General features: G+C 31.3%; 1 protein-coding gene across 3 annotated transcripts; it reads left to right on the forward strand.

The window, feature by feature from the left end:
• The first annotated feature begins 6,227 nt into the window (after positions 1-6,227).
• On the forward strand, positions 6,228-9,905 carry LOC107937024 (uncharacterized calcium-binding protein At1g02270). Of its 3 annotated transcripts, none has more exons than XM_016869835.2 (11): positions 6,228-6,618; positions 6,728-6,916; positions 7,027-7,131; positions 7,297-7,402; positions 7,947-8,167; positions 8,260-8,336; positions 8,425-8,530; positions 8,646-8,771; positions 9,084-9,194; positions 9,318-9,386; positions 9,570-9,905. In XM_016869835.2, the coding sequence occupies exons 1-11, from the start codon at positions 6,616-6,618 to the stop codon at positions 9,798-9,800; spliced, it is 1,344 nt and encodes a 447-aa protein (XP_016725324.2). In that variant the 5' UTR covers positions 6,228-6,615; the 3' UTR covers positions 9,801-9,905. The 3 variants fall into 3 exon arrangements, with proteins under 3 accessions (XP_016725324.2, XP_016725323.2, XP_016725325.2); XM_016869834.2 differs by having other exon boundaries at positions 6,230-6,618; positions 9,279-9,386; XM_016869836.2 differs by lacking the exons at positions 6,228-6,618; positions 6,728-6,916 and having other exon boundaries at positions 7,091-7,131; positions 7,756-8,167; positions 9,279-9,386.
• Positions 9,906-13,666: the final 3,761 nt, after the last annotated feature.

Genomic DNA, 13,666 nt, shown 5'->3' on the forward strand with positions numbered 1-13,666 from the left:
TAGAAATACTATTTGCTGGGTGGTTGAGATTAACTAGAACATTAATAATGGTTCTAAGGGTTATTTTGCACGAATGGCAGTAGTTGTGGATTTGGAGAAACCATTAATCTCAAAGGTTTGGATTGATGGAATGTTACAACAAGTGGAATACGAATGCCTTCCTAAGTTTGATACATGCCTTATTAGGGATGGGAATTCTAATGCTTATAAGCCAAATAATAAGGAAGTGTCATCGACGTTAGTTGTGGATTGGAGAGTGGAGTTGAAAAAATTCGATGATTAGATGATTGTGGGTAAGAAACAAAAAAGGAAAATAATAAATTATATCAAGAAAAATGATAAGAATAGCGAGAATCTTTATGGATCACACTTTACAATTATATCAAATAATTGTGGGCTAATAGGGGGGATCATACAATAGATTATTTAAAAATAAACTCATACTAATTCTTTGTCTGCTGGTATCAAATTTAATGCTAAAAAAGACGGTCAACGTAAGGGACCCATTGACAAAGTGAAAGGAAAGGGAATAGTTGTTTCAAAAGGACCCAAGGTTGTTATAACAACCCGTTTTTAATGGTACTTATAATAGTGGTTTCGAAACCTTATTTTTTGATGATTGAGTCATTAAATATTATTTATTAATATTTATTAATCTATTATAGAGTTATATTAAATTTTGGTTTGATAAATTTTTTAATTGAATGGTTAATTAAGCTACGATGACTAAATCGTAAAAACCACAAAAGTTAATTGCTATTGATTTTTATTAGTTAAAATACTTAATTAATAAATGTTTGAGGTTTTAAGTGGTAAATTAACCACTTTAAAGGTTTAGTGGACGGTTAGTGCATTCTCTTAGTGCATTCTCCCATTATTTTTATATGTTAAATTTATGATTTAATAATTATAGTTATATGTTAACATAAGAAAAACAAAGGTCATCATCTCCATTTTGTCCCTCTACTGAAATATCAAACAAAACACCATTTTTGGAAGTCTTGAGGTTCAACCAACTTTAGTTCTTTGCATGGTAAGCTAAACCAAGCTCGTTTCATGTTTTTGAGATCGTTGTAGTTTAATCTAATTAGCCCGGGTACTAAATCGTAAAATTGTTAAAGTTTTAAAATGTTTCCATTGATTTTTTTTTGATGTTTTTGTTGTCATATAGCTTGGTTATAAGCTTATATTTGATTATGGACTAATTTGTATGGTGAAATTGGTTCGTTTTGAGTTTAGGAACTAAAATGAAAATATTTTGATTTAGCATGAAATTTCTATAATTATTTATTGTAGAGGGATATATAAGGATATATTTCAAATCGGATTGTGAAATGAGGCTTAATTATGAAAGACATGATAGTTTTGGTTTTAAGGACTAAATTGAATAGAATGTGAAATTTAGGGAAACTATGAAAAGTGATAAGATATCATATGCATTAAACAAATTGTTATAAGGTAATTGACACTGATATTTTGAAATGAATTACTGTATAGATCAAGAATTGAATTAATCAGTATATAATCGAGGAAAAGGAAAATTACAAATTAGTCCCTGACACTTATATTGTTGTTTGTACTTGGTAAGTTCATATGGTGTAGTTATGTTTATAAATGTACTGAATATGCTTAAATCATGAGTTGTTGTTATATAAATTGTATTTTGAAATGCATTCAAAATGGTACAAAAGGGTGAGAAGGACTGAAATGTAAAGAATTGTTCTAATATGTGTATTGAGCTCAGACTAATTTTGGATAAAATACAATTGACTTGACAATAGGGTTAGCTACGCGCTAGTACGAGATATACATTACGATGCCTACTGGTGTGGTTTAGTTAACTTCTTATTTGTATCTGTTATTATATTTCATCGAGTTAATGATTTAAGAAGGAAGAGTATTGTCTAATTCGGTATAGCGATCGGAAATAAATGTGTTCATATGTTTTGATTGGGCAAATGATGTATTTCATTTGATAATTTAGATGAAACAATACTGAATTGATTTGTACTAGTGAATGGATGGATTATACGATTGTATATGAAATACTCACCATCGGTTGTGATATGTTGTGACAGGAAACATAGTTAAATTTGTTGTTTTTAATTGTTTAATTATGAAATAAGATAAGTTTACTGTTTTAACACCTATGAGCTTACTGAGTATATATATATATGCTTACCCTATTGTTTTTTGCTGTCTTGTTTTCTCTTCGCGGAACGTGAAAACCGAATCAACTCTGAGCTAATAAGAAGTTACGGAAAGCCAAAGTTCCTGCAAAAATAAAAATTCATCGTTGGCATCTTTTTCATGACTCTCTTCCAACCATGAAGGACTTGGGTAAGAGGAGATTAACTAATTGGGTGGAACGCAAGCTAAAAGGGTCACAACCTGAAACGACCTTCCATGCATGTAGGGATTGTGAGCATGTTCGCGCTATTTGGGCCTGGCCTTTAATTAGGGGTTGACCGATGGGATTCCCTTGCAAGATTGATTATCCTCATGGATTAGTTCTTCTGATGAGAAATTTTTTAAAGTGGGCTTAATTTGTCATTGCCATGCTTAGTTCAATCGAAATGAAATTTACATAAGGGTGTTGTAGCCTTTGTGGAGGAACAATGTAGGTTCATTTTGGCTTATCAAGTAGCATACTCTGGTGATTAGATTTCCATGGTGCTGAAACAAAGCTTTGGTATGGTTTGTTGGTCTCTATAGGTTAATCTTTAAGTTAAGCTAAACTTTGATGAAGTTCTTTTACAAGAAGCGAAGCGAGGTGCTGTTGACTTTGTGGTGAGGAATCCCCATGGAAAGATTCTGGGTTCTTGCATGGTTTTTCTCCCTTGTGTGTTTGATTTGGAAATGCAAAGGCTTTTGCATGTTTTAATGCCCTTAAATTTGCTGGAGACCTTGGTCTAAGAAAGGTGATACTAAAAGGAGATGCAATGAATTTGATCAGGAGTTTCGAGAATGGGGGAATTGATGTTTTCAAAACGGGTGTAATGCTTAGGAATTGCAAAATGGAGGAGAAGCGTTTGATTGCTTGTCTTTATTGTAATGTATCTTGATATGGTAATCAAGTGGCTCACCAACTTGCTAAATTTGCCCTTGGTATCAATGAGTTATTGTTTTGGGTAAATGAAGTGCCATGGGAAGACATGCCTATTGTAAATATTAATTGTACTTCTTATTGGTATTAATAGAGATTTACAATATTCTTTTAGAAAATAATTTATCTTAAAATATTTTCCTTTAATATTGCTTAACTAAAATGGTAACTAATGAGTAAAAGGATATCTTCGTTTTCCCAAACAACAATCAATAAAAATAAAAAAAAAGGTAAAATGGTAATTGATGAGTAAAAAGAACAACAATTAATAAAATAAAATAAAGTTGATATATAGAGTTTTGATATGTTGGTAATTCATATTATATAAAATTGAAATATCTGTATATTCTTGAAGGAGTTTACAAATACATTATACTATTATTTTTAACTAATATTCCAGAGATAGATTTAGTGCTTCGGAATTGCAAAATGGAGATAAAAGCTTTCGATTTCTTGCCTTTTCTATCATGTAGCTAGAGATGGTAATCAAATGGCCACCCAACTTGCTAAATCCACCCTCCCTTGGTATTAACCAGCCACTATTTTGGATAGATGATGCCTATTGTAATTAATGTTAATATTAATAGAAATTTGCAATTTTCATTTAAAAATAATAATTTATCTTTAGATAAATGCTTAACACTTTGAATTACCTAACTCGATTATTTTCTTTTAACATTGCTTAATTAAAATGGTAATTAATGAGTAAAAGGATATTCTCTTTTTCCCAAATAACAATTAATAAAAAAAATGGTAATTCATCAGTAAAAATATATTTCCTTTTTACCAAAAAAAAAGACACAATTAATAAAATAAAGTTATGATATGTTAATAATTCATGTTATATAAAATTTTGAAGGAATTTACAAATACGGGTATTTTAGAGATAAGTGTAGCGCTTAAGAACAGCAAAATGGAGGGCCTCTACTGTCATGTATCTCGAGATGGTAATCAAGTGGCCAACTAACTTGTTAAATCCACCATTGATATTAACGAGCCACTATTTTAGCTAGTTGAAGTGTCACGTGAAGTCATGTCTATTGTAAATATTGATTCTACCTATTGATATTGATAGAAATTTGTCGGGTTCATTCCAAAATATTGATATTGTTGATTACTTTACTCTATTTTATGGGTTAGTATATAGTATACTTTTTTAACTCTATAAGCATAGTTAAAGAATTGTCATGTATTAAGAATTTTAAAAAATCTTTTTTTTTCAAGCAATTTGCTTTTATCTTTTGTTTTGCTTAGCGACGGTGTTAATCTTCGAGTTGGTTATCGCCCGTCTTTTTCCTCACCAATCAACTTTTTTTTCTTTCTTCTTCTCATTCACTACACATGTCTTCTCTCTTTTCAATTTGCAGATCTATTTTGTAAGTATCTTTGTTGTCTTCACAAGTTATGATGAACAAGTGACAGTGCATATCGTTTGCTAAAACTCCACAACCACCAGTAGTTTTTCTTGAAAAGTGAGTGGCTCTTTGTCAACTTCTTAATCTGTTTCTATTTTGAGAGTATTTTAAATTAATAAATTATTTCATATTTCGATTTGGCCCCATATTATCTTCAGTTTTATATATTTTTTTGTTTGTTTTTCTATTGTTTAATAAATCTTCAGTTTTAGAAGTTTTTGTTTGCTATTGTAACACTTTTTTTTAGTCTTGCTTATGCATATAATAGTAGTTTTACAAGTAATTTTAGAGATGATTTTGTTGTTACCCTCTTTAGTTTGGTAAATGCTAGATTCTTTTATAGATTTTTATTTGCCGCTTTGGATCATATGGGGTTGATTTATTTATTGTATTAAGTACTTGCAATCACTCCAGATATGTCGTGCTTGAGTTGTGACAAAGCTAATTGTCAGCGTGCTATAATGTTCTATTGATGCTGAGGTTAAAGCCTTTGTTGTGTTCATGGAGTTTGTCATTCATCTACAACTTCACCATCTACAACAAGTGTTTGCTATTTTTTTTTTCTAAATTGTATGATTTCATTCATGAAATAAATTAATAAAATTACCTTTAAAAAAATTCATCTCCAATTAGATAGTAAACACTTCGAATTACCTTTAAAAAAATACATCTCCAATTAGATAGTAAACACTTCGAATTACCTAACTTGAGTATTTTCTTTTAATATTACTTAATTCAAATTGTAATTAATGGTAAAAAAGATGTTTTTTCTTCTCAAATAACAATGAATAAAATAGTAATTAATGAGCGAAAATATTTTCTTTCTTATCAAATAACAATTAACAATTAATAAAAAAGAAAAAAAGAAAAGTAAAAATATATAAAGTTTTGATATATTTCTTAATTTGATAGAGTTTACAAGTATAGTAGAACAAGAAAAAATATGATTGAGCAATTATAATTAACCAACTCACTACAAAGTACAATTGAACTAGAATTGAAATAAATCTAGTTAGAATCCACAGATAGTAAAATTTAAACCCGTAGATAAAATTCAAATATGAAAAATTTTGATTCTACAACATTAACCTTACTATTAATCCGAGATGTTATTAACTATTTTTTCTTTAAACTATATTGTATACTTTTTACAAAGTAAAATATATTATTTTATATATTAAATTAATAAAACCTGGCTAAAATTTATAAACCTTCAACTTTATATTAACTGCTAAATATATTTGCTATTAATTTTTTACCCCTGATATATATTTGTATAAGGTATTCCTGTCATATGTAGAAATTGTTTTCAATCATGTGCTAAAAAAGGCCTTCAAGAAGGAGTAGGTGCATGTGCAATTTTCTTTTCTTTGTGAAAAACATAAAAAAAAAAAAACTCTTTTTGGTATTTTTCTTAAACCTGCTACGACTGATATCCTTAATAAAAAAAGAAGCAAACACGTCGTTAAAAAAAAATTAAAATTGAAGTTGATAAAAATAGGATGTTTGACGAGTTCAATGTATTTTTCAAATGCATGATGATAAAATATCATGATACTTAACTTTCTTGTTAAATTCAACCCGATTTTTATTCAAACAAGAAAATAATTTACCAAGAATAAAATAAAATTCCATATTAAACAAAGTGGAATGTTCTTAAATTACAGTTAAGATACAAAAAGGGTCAGTTAAAATAGCCCAAAAAGTGATACAGCCTAAGGGATATCTAGCTTGGGCATATCCAGCTGTTTACCAGGAAAACCAAAAATAAAGGTTAAACAATGGGACCCTTTTGCAGTAAAGCACAAAAACAGAAACAACAAATCATAACAAAAACCACCATCCTCCTCCCCCTGAATTCGATCAATCATTTCTCCTACTTTTTCTTGAATAAAATCAAATCATCTCCACCATATTAATTCATGATACTGCACCTGCATCTAACTCTTGTCCACAAGCCCAGGCCAAGGCCTAAATCAAAGTTGAATTAAATCACCCTTTTTTAAAAGCCTTTCATTTTGTACAGCCCCTTCTATCATTTATTTTCTTCTACTTGCTTGCGGCAAACAACAATCAGAGTAGCTATAACTTGAAATGGTATGTTGGAATTTGGAATCGTTGTGTTGTTTGTTACATTGGGTTTTGTTTTTCTTTCAATGTTTTATCTTGTTAATGATTTGTTTTTTATTTTTTATTTTTTTTAAAGGTAATGTTGGCAAGTTTTTTTAAAGACCCAGAATTTGCTAATGTGGATTCAAGTGAAAACGAGTCTATACCTTTTAGAGGAACGATTTTGAGGACAAAAAGTGGTAAATTTTCATCAGTTTCGGAGCCTTGCGTTTCTTGTACCACCGTCAACATCTTGTCACCTATCTACAAGCGATTGGACCAGCAGGTGATTTCTTCTTCTCCTTTCCCTTGTATTTTACTTTCTCTTTCATTGTCATCTTTTTGTTTGTAAATTTTGCTAATTTCGTTGTTTCATTTGGGGTGGTGATGGAACAGAATCAGAACGTACGTGAAAGTGATTTCAGAGCATTTTGGTTAGCTAGAAATGAGAGGATTGTAGATTGGTTGCTTTATGAAAGCTCTTCCATTATCTGTCTCCAGGTGGGTTTCATGTGCCCCTTTCTTTTGCTTTCTCTTTCTCATCAGATTGACTTTCGGTGTATGAATTTTTCAATAAGAAGTGACTCTTTCCTTCTATTAAGAGCCTTAATTTCAAGTATGATAACATAAGCCTTTCATTTAATGTGCTTTTTGGTTCAATGATAGGAGTTTTGGGTTGGAAATGAAGAATTGGTACAAATGTACGAACAAAGGCTTGGTGCTAGTGGCTATGACACCTTCAAGCTTGCAAGAACCAACAACCGAGGAGATGGTACATGTTTTTCAACTGATTTCTTCTGATGTTGTAGGCAAAATTTTGAGATTTTGCTTACAAATTCCTATATGTTTTCCTGACTATTAGTAAATTAAGCGTAAATAAACTCAAAGTCATTAAAGAATCTGAGAGTTGGATACAAAATTGTTGTAATATTAGTTTGATGCAACTTGCTATTCTTCATTTTGGTGGTTCATGTCTGACTTCTTCGCTGTCAGTCTTTGGGCCTTCCATTTGGCTCGCTTCCTATAGAGTATAGTAAACAGAAATATAGCCATTTTTCTCACCTTTCGACGGCCGAACTTGGTTCGTTTATAGTTCACATATTTTCCTTTTTTCTCTCTTTTCAGCTACTAACGCCGGGGGAAGATGATGGGGATATCTTTTAGGCTGTTAGCAGTCCTAATAATGTGTACAGACTATCCTGAAAGATTTAATTCAGTTACTGTGGTGCTTGATGTTTTGTTTTCATTTTACAACTTTTCGAAGTATTCATTACTAGTCTCAAGCTTGAGAATTTATATTAGTTTTTCTACGACAGGCTTGCTGACTGCCATTCACAAGGAGTACTTTAGGGTTTTAAATTATAGAGAGTTGCTCTTCAATGACTTCGGAGACCGTGTTGCTCAGTTGTTACATGTTCAATCGGTCATCCCTTTCTTGCAAAATAATGATGATAGTATGCAACAAGAAATTCTTATTGTGAACACCCACCTGTTATTTCCTCACGATTCCAGTTTATCCATCGTAAGACTTCACCAGGTAGATGTTATCTTCCTCTAGGATTTGTCTTTATATGACTCCCCATTTTCTGTTTCGATTACTTACCTCTTTTTATGGCATTCTTCGCTTAGGTTTATAAAATACTACAATATCTTGAAACATATCAGAGAGAAAACAAACTCAGCCAGGTGCCTGTCATGCTCTGCGGGTAAGCATAATGTTTGGTTTTATTGTTTCATGATTTCCTCATATGAGCGCGCTCTAATATGTTTTGTATAATGTTTTCGGTGTTGTAGTGACTGGAATGGAAGCAAGCGTGGGCATGTTTACAAATTCCTAAGGTCCCAGGGATTTGTTTCATCGTACGATATTGCTCATGAATATACAGACAGTGATCACAAGGTTAGTACAGTTGATTTCACATTTTAGCATCTTTGTATCAATATACCGTTATATTGTTAGAGTATGCAGTGGGTAGTGATTAAATGTGTTGGATCTATCATCGTACATCATGCAGTGGGTTAGCCATCGAAATCATAGAGGAAACATCTGTGGTGTTGATTTCATATGGCTTCGTAACCCTAACAAGTCAATAAAACCATTGAAGATAAGTTGGGCTGAAGCAGCTTTCGGTATAATAAAGGTTAGTTCAGCAATTTCCATATTACACTTATTCAGACTTCTTTCTTTCAAGATTAAATTATAACCTAATGCGTTATAACTACTTGTCTAATCTACGATCCATGCTTCCCTTGTTGATGAAACTGTCAAGTGATTGATTTGGGAATTCGAATCCACTGCTGATCTCTCTAAATCATACCTACATTTATGTTTCTTATGATTTGTAGCATGATGAGGACATTTGTTCTCTTTACCTTTTTATGTTGCAAATGAATATCATGAATTAACATGCTTTCGACATTAAAAACTTAATATTCCATTTTCTTGGTTCCAGTATCAACTTCAAAAGGCTTCATTGAATGAAAAAGATGCCTTTGACTTTCTAAGGGCCGACAACAATGGAAACTACATAACATATTCGGATTTCTGTGATGCACTTAAACAGGTATTTTTCATTCACTTCCTTGATCCGATTATTATGATGGGAGTGATAAAGATGAAGTTCTCATCGTTTCCTAATCATCTACAGCTAAAGTTAACCAGTCTTTCTCATGGACTAAGTTTCCAGGAGATGAAAAATCTTTGGGTCCAAGCAGACGTTGATGGAAATGGTGTTCTAGACTACGATGAATTTAAAGTATGCATCTCTAATTTATGCCTTTTACCAGTTACAGATTTCCTTGATCAAATGGTGATAAGTTTTGACAACATAATTTGATGTATTTTTGATAATGTAGTATTTAAGCGAATTTTCTCTTGTAAAAAGATTTGAACAGTCACTGTTAAAATGGTTAATAACTGGTTGACATTATTACTGCAGAGAATTTGGTACTGTACATGTTCAGAAAATATAGATGAAGATAGCAACTCAGAGGACTCGAAGGAAGGCATCACAAAAGAAGCCTTTGGTTTCGCAGTAAAGAATGCGATTCTCTTCCCCCGCGAAGTGGAGAAGGGGATATGGCCCGAGAACTACCACCTTTCCGATCATGCGCGACTCACTGCACTGTTCTCACCGGTTAGGTTACGGTGTTCACAGAAAAGCCTATAGCACGAGAGAGAAGATAGACTTTTGTAACACATTGTAAACAAAAGGAAAAAGAAATTGTAGTTTGGGAGATGTTTTTTGTATAGTTGAGGAAAAGTCGCTTTATCACATCCAATTTATTCATTTATTGCGAACAAACACCAAATATAAGTAAATGGAAATGGCATTTTAGGTTAGGGGAAAGAAAAATTTTCCAAACAATTTGGTCTTACTTTTAAACAAGTTTTAAGTTCATTAAAATTACAGTTACTTTATATCAAAATTTATGTAATATAGGTTATTACCATATTAATTGATATACAAATGTAAAATATTTTAAATAAATGATGTCCCGTATAAATATAAGTTAGGCATGCATGTTTGTGTTTTATCACTTGGAACAATCTGCTTCCATGTTGCATTGGCCGCAAGGTGGTAGCGGATTACAGGCATAGCAGTCACCTAGCCAGCACCACATAAAGCATAGTATGCATCCGTAGTTAGGTTTCTTGTATAGCATTCCTGATAGCCTCTCTCCCTCAAAACAAGCCATAAGAAATATTTTACACGCTGATGATATTTATTCATCCAAGTAGTCAACCAACTGACCAAGCCTTGTCTTTAAGTTTCCAACAGTTTCTAGGCAAATAATTATAGACTTCACGTTGGAACACTGGTATGTCGGCAGAAAAAATATACCGATGATCAAAACCCATCAATCTATGTGCGAGAAGTGAAATCGGGTTAAAAAGAATGGTAAAGAAGTACACCTAAATTAATCTGAGCCAGAAAATGTTAGTGGCAGAAAGTGATTTCAACATCAATCGAACCAAAATAATCACAACCTTCAAGTTCTGGTCTCTACCATATCCACCTAGAGAAATGATCGAAAAACCCTCTTTAAACTTCTTAACGAGTTTTAAAAAAACTTGCTACTAGACAAGTCAAATTCGAGTAAGTAATAGAGAATGGATCAAGACTTGGCTGTGTTCAAATATTCTTATATTGAATAGCCAAATTTTTTAGAGTAATTTAAGGGATTAAAATAAAAATATGATATCCTTCCCACAAAAGATATCTGTTTATTTTCACCTTTAAATATATCTTTGACCGAAATTAATTAAAATTATTTTTAATTATATGAAACTTGTTGAGTGTTTTTGTGAGTATCTCCCCCAAGGAGGTTAATTTTCCTATTTATATTATATGGTTTCTGGATGCGACGTCTTAGGTAGGCCCCAATGCATGCCAACATGTACCCTATTCTAATATTAACATGTGCTCCCTAAGTGTGGATTTGCTTGCATGATGATGCGAATTCACCACATGCGAACTTATGTAAGCGAACTATGTAGGCTATCACTATTGAAGTCAAGTTGGTCTCAATCGAGTAAGAGGGTAACGAGTCGATAATGATGAACACCATAACAATTTTTCCTTACCTAGTTCGAAGTAACTCTTCTGATAATTTGGCTAGGCGAAGTGGGGGGTTTTTGAAAATGAGAATTATTGTATGCACATTTCGTTTAAAATTACAATATACGTTTTAACACTGTTAAAGGAAGATACAATTGTATGAAGTTTATTGGGCCTTCATTTTTGGATGTGAAGGAAACAATAATGAAGAGGGGGAAGAAGAAAAAGACACCACTAATCCCAATGATACCAGTGCGAACTCTTTATTTCATTGTATTTGTTGTACTTGTTGGATTACATTGTGAACTACTAGCCATGACTTTCCCGTTGTTTCTTGGCTAAGGTTTAGCTTAGTGATTCGAAGGTTGGAACGAGCTTCCATCTTTGGTTGTCTTGTTAGTGCTAAGAGGATTTGGGCTTGACTCCTTGTGGCCAATTCTTTTACGAGAGAAACACATTTTATCTATTCTTTCATACACCAATTGTTGTCTATGTCCTCCTACGTAAATTCTTTCTTATGTTTTATATCATGTTTGACACCTATATTATACTCTCTTTTTTTTACTCTAGTACTTAAAGTTTTTTTTCATTATATATATTTGGTATTTTAACTATTCATACACGTTATAGATTTTATTTTGGAAGTTAAGTAGTGTAAACAAAAAAAAAATATATATATATACATTCAATCAATGAGAATGCATCACTTTTCTCTGTCTTTTTTATATATCATTGATGATGTGACCTAACTTACTTTTGACGGTCAATCGTTTTTTTTTAATTTAAAACTTTTTTTTAGAAATTAAATATATATTTTGAATTTTTTTGAAAAATCATTTTTAATTTTGATTTTTTCTATAACTTATAAATTATAAGAAATATTTTTTTAATTCTTTTATTTTTTTGTACTTTGAAAATTGACTATTTTAATTTTTAATATATGTACAAAGATTTTAAATTTTATTAGATATGTTTTAAATATTTTAGTTCCTTTTTTTAATTATTTACAATTTATGTAATATTTTTATAATTTTTAAAATAATTTATATAAAAATTTTGAATTCTTTTTAATTCAATACTTTCATATATTTTTTGAATTATATATATTACACATTATATTTATCTTTTGAATTTTGGATAATTTTTAAAGGATTTCACGTCATCAATTGTTATATGTAAAGGAATACAATATGACTTGTTCTCATTGGCTATATGTGTCATTTGTATTTTGGGTAAACCACACAGAAAGTCACCTAATTATATGTTTTCCATTTTAGGTAATTAATATAAAAAGTTTGTAATTTAAACACTTATGTTACATAATTTAATCATTTTAGTCATTCTGTTAAAATCTCAAACAAAAATTTGACATGTCATTTTTCTTTTGAAATTGAGTTCTTTTTTTTTATTCTTTTTTTTCCTTTTTTCTTCTCTTCCTTCTTCTAACCCTAGCTATTGCCTTTCAACCATCAGTGCTTTGACAGGCACAAAACCACCACTAAACAACAGGTCTCTCCACACCTTCTATTCGTCCTTTGATTTAGATTTTCCCAAAATATGACCAAAACTTACAAAACCTCAAGCAAAGGTTCAATGCTAAAAACTCTGATCCATAGGCATCCATAATTGGATCCCGCAAGCTCGAGATATGTTGTTTTCCTCAACCTTTTCTCTACCTTTATTGTTTGGATTATTGAATAGAACTCTGATGCTTAAAGAAATGAGAAGCCCTAAAAGATGAGTTCTCCCTTTATGTTTTTTTTCCTTTTTTATTCTTTCTCTAATTTTTTTCTTTGCTTCTTGCTCACATTTTTTTGCTTGATTTTCTTTTCATTCTTTTTTTGCTATATAGGCTTTTTGATTTTTTATCTGCTCTTTTCAATTTTTAGTTTGATGGTTGCCAGAGTGTGTAGTGGGGGAGGGGGGGCGAGGATTGCTCGCAACTTAGGTTTTTTGTTCTTCCCAAATTAGTTGTGCTTTGCTTCTTTGAGCTTCATCTTACTTTCCAGAAAATTCACTTCTTATTGGAGGATTGCTTGTGAGAATGAGCAAGGCTATGAATTTCAATGAAGTCAGAGATGGTAGCCATTCAATTTCGAGTGCTTATTAGGACTGTCGTGACTACCCTCAACGTTTTTGTCATTGAATTAATGGATGTTTGCTGCTAAGGGATTGATGGAGTTGGTAGTGAAGTAAGCACAAAAGGCGAGAATTGAAATTGACCCCAACAATGAACGAGGCATGAGACGGATTCTTTTGGTTTTGGACTAAAATGATATTTTATTATACCTCATTTAAATTAAATTAAAAGTTGAGGGACTAAATTGATAATTCTTTAATGAATAATATTGACATGATTTTTACTTTAGGCTCCGTTTGCTTGCCAGTAAAATATTGTAAAATATTTTCAGTTGTTTGGCAAATTTCCTAAAAATATTTTCCGAAAAAGTTTTTTTTACATATATTAATAAATT

This window comes from Gossypium hirsutum, chromosome A07 (genome assembly GCF_007990345.1).
Source record: "Gossypium hirsutum isolate 1008001.06 chromosome A07, Gossypium_hirsutum_v2.1, whole genome shotgun sequence".
Classification (NCBI taxonomy): domain Eukaryota; kingdom Viridiplantae; phylum Streptophyta; class Magnoliopsida; order Malvales; family Malvaceae; genus Gossypium; species Gossypium hirsutum.